At 35.9% G+C, this 6,550-nt stretch overlaps 1 protein-coding gene across 1 annotated transcript; it reads left to right on the forward strand.

Moving 5' to 3' along the window:
• The first annotated feature begins 3,698 nt into the window (after positions 1-3,698).
• On the forward strand, positions 3,699-5,045 carry LOC121385834. The gene has a single exon (XM_041516622.1). The coding sequence runs from the start codon at positions 3,699-3,701 to the stop codon at positions 5,043-5,045; it is 1,347 nt and encodes a 448-aa protein (XP_041372556.1).
• Positions 5,046-6,550: the final 1,505 nt, after the last annotated feature.

The raw sequence follows: 6,550 nt of genomic DNA on the forward strand, positions 1-6,550 counted from the left end.
TCTAGGTTGTAAATGAATGGTGTTATAGCATTGACCAATGACGCATATTCCAGAAAATTGGTAGTTATGTCGTATTTCTCTAGGAACTGTTCATATGTTAGACAATCTCCTTGTACATTCAACAAATCGTTAATAAAGCTAATACCTTTTGAGATATATCATTTTAGTATAAATGGCTTTTTATCTATACATATTTTACTGTTAAACCAGATATTGATCTGGTGAATATCATCTACGTTTATTGGGGAATTTGTTTTTGCTGTATCCTTAACCAACTAACCAATGTGTCTCTCCAAAATGTATTTTTTATTGAACTTATTTTACAGTATAGAAAATGGTTGCCATATATAAATAAATCACGTGTTGATATATTTGTAGGAGCTTCGAACAAAATGGTCCATTTTGGGTTATTTAAAAATATTCGTCGGATCCACGAACTTTTCAAAGTGGTCATAACATTATTTATGCTTATCATTTTGATGCCACCATTTTTATAGTCTTGCGTTATTAAGTTTCTTTTAAGTTGTTCACGGCCGCTATTCCAAATAAATTGGAAAAACAATGTATTTATATGTTTTAACAAACGTTCACTTGGATTTGGTAATGCTTTTAGTAGGTATGTTAGTTTAGGAACTATTGACGTTTTCAGGACTGTAATTCTTCCTAAAACAGTAAGTTTTCTGATAGACCATAGCTTAGTTAATTTTTGTATTTCGATAATCTTGGGATTATAATTTAAATCAATAGTTTCTTCTAAGTTAATGGAGAAGTTAATACCGAGAAGGTTAAACTGTGTATTGCCCCATTCTAGTTTCCATCGAGTGTGATGGTAAACTTGATTTGAAAATATCTTGCTACCTATCCAAATAGCTTTTGATTTGGTGTAGTTAAATTTTGTAGGTCAGATATTGGTGCATAATAATGTAGGACACATAGAACACCTTGCAGGAACTCAGGAGAGCCGTCTAAAATAAAACTTGTGTCATCTGCATACTGCGATATTAAATATGTTTCACCATCTATAGTGATACCTTTTATATTATTGGAGTTTTTTTACTATGATAGCGAGGATTTCAGCACATAAAATAAATATATAAGGAGACAAAGGATCGTCTTGTCTACAGCCCCGTTTTAGTTTAAATGACTCTGAAAGAAATCCATTCTGAATTACTCTCGATACCGAGTTACTATATAGTGTTTTAATCCAGGCTTTCATTGATGTTTTGAAGTTAAAGATCTGGCTTTATTGATAAATGACCAAGATATTGAATCAAAAGCGTTTTCGAAATCGATTAATAATAGTAAACCAGGGATATCTTGTTCTTCGGTATAATGCACAATATCGTAAATTAATCTAAAGTTTTCACCAATGTACCTTCCTTTAATAAAGCCTGTTTGGTCTGAGTCTATTATTTTATCAAGAACCCCTTTTTTTATTCGATTTGCAATACAACCTGAAGCCAGTTTATATGTATAGTTCAAGAGAGTTATTGGTCGCCAGTGTTTTTGGGTTTTTTTTTAGAAATTCTTTAGGTTTGTTTGGTTTGGGAATACATGTTATGATTCCTAACGTTTGAACATTAGATATTTATTTCTTAGCATAACTGTAATTCATAGATTAAACAATAAAATGACATAAATCTATTCAGAAAAATTTGAAAAATTCGCCAGTAAACCCATCCGCACCAGGACTTTTATAATTTTTAAGACACATTAATACTTCCGAGTGCATTATTCCCCTCTCTAATGTTTCTGCATCTTCGTTTGTCAGGATATTAAAATTATAATCTGCAAGTGTTTCCATAATATCATTATCATTTTGTCCAGGTGGAGTTGAGTAGAGTTTTGGTAAAACGTTTTAGTTTCTTTTAGAATTTCTTCCTGATCTTTAACTATTGTTCCATTTTCTAGTTTTATTTTTGAAATTAGTTTACTGAAGTAGTTTCTGGATTCTAAATTACAAACATATTGTGTTGGTTTTTCGCCCTCTTCGATCCATTTTGTTTTTGACCCTATATGATGTCCTCTAAGTTTCTGTTTTCTTAGTTCTTGTAATTCAAACCTTTTAGATTCAATCTTTTCTAAATCAATCATTTTTAACATCTTCTAATAATTTAATTTCATCACATAATTTTGTTTCCAGTTCATCACGAATTTTTTTCTTAAAAACTGAAAATGATATAGTTTTGCCTCGTATTTCCATCAGTAACGTTTCCAAGAAAAGTTGACTGTATTATATGGAAAACTTAATTTTAGTTTTTGGTATAGAATCTATGATTTCATAATTATATATAGGGATGGCATACTGCTATATTATTTTTGATATGGTTTCCTTCACCACCTTACAATAATCTTTATCTATAAGTATTATTAAACTTCCAAAGTCCTGGACCCTTTTTTATTTATAATTAACTTTATATTTAAAACTACTGCTGAATGGTCAGAACGATAATTATTTTCCACTATTTTTGCTGAATGGTCAGAACGATAACTATTTTCCACTATAACTTTTTCTACCATTGGAATCAAATTATTGGTCATTAGAAAGAAATCGAGTCTAGCTTATTTTAAAGTAGTCTCTTTTTTCCCATGTATACCTTCTAAGATTAGGATAACGTTCTCTGAAAGGATCTATTAAATCTAACGTTTCCATGTTATCAATAATTACCTTTTTACATTTAGGATGGCTGACGTGTAAATAATGTTTTGTATCCAGATTCTGGTTTAACACTAAATTGAAATCTCCACAAATTATTTAGTTTTCATTTTGGAAGTCTTCAATACATTCAAAAATATATTTATAAAATTGTGTATGAATGAATGAATGCATGTTTACCGACACCCCAGCACGAAAAACACATCGGCTGTTGGGTGTCAAACTATGGTAATGCAAACAAATAAGGTGATGATCAACATCAATACAAACATTCAAGATTTAAATAAAAACAGTGCAAAGAACTATGCAAAAATACAAATATCACAGATAGATACTGACTTTTACTCAAAATTTAAATTTGTGCTGCATTGGCCATTCTCAAAGGGAATGTTACACCCCTGTACCACAGTGAGGTTACAGCACGCGCAGGGGAAAAACAAAATCGTGTATTGTCTATATTAGGGACATATATAGTAATAAAAGTTAGTTTTTCTCCTTCTATTGTTATATCTGTAACAATATAGTTTCCCGAGTTGTCCATTTTAACTTTATGTAAAACATATTCAAAATTATTATTGAGCATAATTGCCACACCTCGAGAATTTCTAGTGTAAGAATTAAATAAACATTTATATCCCCACTGTGTTTGTGTATAGGGTTCTAACTGTGACGTAAAGTGTGTGTCTTATAAACAATATATGCTATATTTCTTGCACTTTAAATAGGTCAGAACATCGGCACTTTTTTTAATGAGAAAGTGTAAAGTAAAAATTCATGGTCAAGGGTTAGGCCCCTTTTCCCGACCTTAAACCAAGGCTACTAATGTAAACATGTAGCTAGAATCCTCTCTAAGACTATATGTCACAATTACCAAATATGTGTCACACAATAGCCGATGATTAATACATCAATGTGCCTTAGTTGTGTCATTAAACAAAAAAACAAGTTTAGCCTTTTGACTCTTTTTTACTGTGTAGGTGATGATTCAAGAGCGACAACTCAACAAGACCCAAATAGACTGGTAATTGAATCTTCCTGTGAAATGATAAAGAAGTTCAGTCATTTTATAGAATACCAGATGACGTCAGACATTGAGAGACTACAGCGAAGCGTCGACGTCAGCGCAACACAGACTGCGGCTCAGATGCAGAGACAAGGAGATAAACTGATTGCGGAGTTCACAACAGCAGTCCGCACTGAACTGGAAAAGAGGACCTCAGAACTGGAAAAATGTCGGCAGTCTGTTAACAACGAAATAGTTGAATTGTTCAGTGATGTTAACAGACTGATAGAGGAAAGTAAAGAATGTATGAAATTGGGCGAAAATCTCCTTAGATCTGCGTCACTGTCTGATATGAAAAGACTTGTTTCCAAATTTTCAAAAATACAAAAGATAACAACTGATTATTTAGCCACACCACGTCCTGAATTTCCTGATTTGGCAATAACGTTAGTTGAACCTGAAAACACAGTAAGCAGAACGTTTTCTGCGGAGATTGGGAGAATTTCGAGACCTGACATAAAATCTATCAAGATAACACACAAAATATATTTACAGACTTCAATATTTGAACCAGACGTCGAGATAAACCGGAAGTCAGATAGGTTAAAGCATGAACAAACGATCAATGCAAAACTGCAATCTGATACAGAATGTCCAGACTTATATTCAATCCTAGTGTTAGAAGGTCAAAACTCAAACACGATCGTGGTTACTGACTGGGTCAACAAATGTGTAAAATCATTTTCCTCTCAACACAAAACGGTTCAGAGTCACGTGACCACTGGCAGACCATGCTGCCTTGCCAAGACACGTGACCACCAGGTGCTCGTCACTCTGCCAAGAGAACGAAAACTATTATATCTGAATGTACAAGATGACATACACCTGATAAAGACGGTGACAACCAAGAAAGGCTACCACAGCATAACCGTCTTGCCTGACGACAACATGGCTGTGACTGCAGGATTGTCTGGGTGTGTGGACATACTAAACCAGCGGTGTTACGTCATACGGTCTATTCCTAACAAGGTGATCCCCAACCCCGGATCTCTAACAGTGAAAGGAGACTCTCTAATTGTTGTATCAGATACCACAAACATTCTCACGTGTGTGTCGTCATCAGGACAAGTCATGTGGGTATTATGTGATTCAGCAAGGTTTCATCGGCTGTATGGTGTTGCATGTGACACTGAGCAGTCTGTTTATGTTTGTGATAACGATAGAGATGCCATTGTTCAGCTGTCACGTGACGGGGACGTTATTCGTGACGTCATCACACAGAAGGACGGCCTAAAACAACCTGTGTCTCTCTGTTTTGCTCAAGACAAACTTTATGTCACCCAACAGAATGGAGAAATAAAAATATTTGGGTGGAGCCAAACGTAACATTGACCCTACAGGGTGTATATCACCAAATTAAATCACATAGATGTAAATAGTAAGTTACAGTAACAGATGTGACTATAACTAACACACACGGTGTATCAATCAACACATACAATATTAATATAAACACTATAACCTCCCAACTTTAAAATACTGTTTTTGAATGGGTGTTAAGTTACTCGTTTTAGACTCGTTTTGGAAGCGTCTTTGACTATCCGAGTTCCACACAATAATTGTTATCCTGATTTTAGAAGGACTCCGCGCATGGTTCAAGCAAGTAGTTGTTGGTACATTGACACTAGTTCAAGTTACTGTCCACACGAAACAACATTTTATAACAGAAATACTGTCACATTTATCCAACGGCACTAATGGTTGCCGGGCGAGACGTAGCCCAGTGGTAATGCGCTCGCTTGATGCGCGGTCGGGATCTTTTATATGCACCATTCCACAGACAGGATACCACATACTACGGCCTTTGTTACACTAGTTGTGGTGCACTGGCTGGAACGAGAAATAACCCAATGGGCATTCTCCCTTGAAGTGCTTGCGTCACGGGATCGGACCACCTCGGTGGATCCATTCAATTGATTCGGTTTTTTCCTCTCGTTCCAACCAATGCACCACAACTGGTCAAAGGCCGTGGTATGTGCTTTCCTGTCTGTGGGGAAGTGCATACAAAAGATCCCTTGCTGCTAATAGAAAAATGTAACGGGTTTCCTCTGATGACTACGAGTCGTAATTACCAAATGTTTGACATCCAATGGCCGATGATTAATTAATCAATGTGCTCTAGTGGTGTCGTTAAACAAAACAAACTTTTGCTCACGTTTGTGTATATCTGACATGTGACAAGATGGCGGATGGGAGGACAGAAAATCCGGTGCTGCAAAAAATGTCAGTTTTTTGAAGATATATACAGGTATACAATGACCAATAAGCTCTCTGGAGATATACTGGCAATGACGCGGTATCTTGGTAGTTGTTTAATATGACAAAAGGTGGTAAAACAGCTAAACAACCCTCAAACCGACGATCTTCTGGAATACCAAAAATGGCGTCCGCCAACGTAAACAAAGACCCCACCCAACAAAAGTCTGTGAACTCAAACCCTAAACTGGTAGCACAAGTACCCCAGGTTTCTTACGTCTATAATCCACAAATGCCAATGTCATTTCCACCAGGCTCTATGAATACAAGTGCCACACCTGTCCCTCACGCTGGTACAACCAACAGTTTAATGTACATACCACAAGTACAAAATCTGCCGACAACATCGTCAGCGCAAACTGGTACTACACAACAAACACTGACAACTCCTCCTCCTTGGATCGTAAGTCTCTATGAACAGATCGCTCAGCTTACCTCCACCACTTCTGAAATCTACAAACGAACTGAACGTCTAGAAACAATAGAGACCAAGATATGCACGATAGAAAGCTCACTTATGAATCTACGTAGCAGTGTCGACGCCGCCAATGAGAGAATAACTAAGGTAGAACAGA

Source organism: Gigantopelta aegis, chromosome 12 (assembly GCF_016097555.1).
Source record: "Gigantopelta aegis isolate Gae_Host chromosome 12, Gae_host_genome, whole genome shotgun sequence".
NCBI lineage: Eukaryota > Metazoa > Mollusca > Gastropoda > Neomphalida > Peltospiridae > Gigantopelta > Gigantopelta aegis.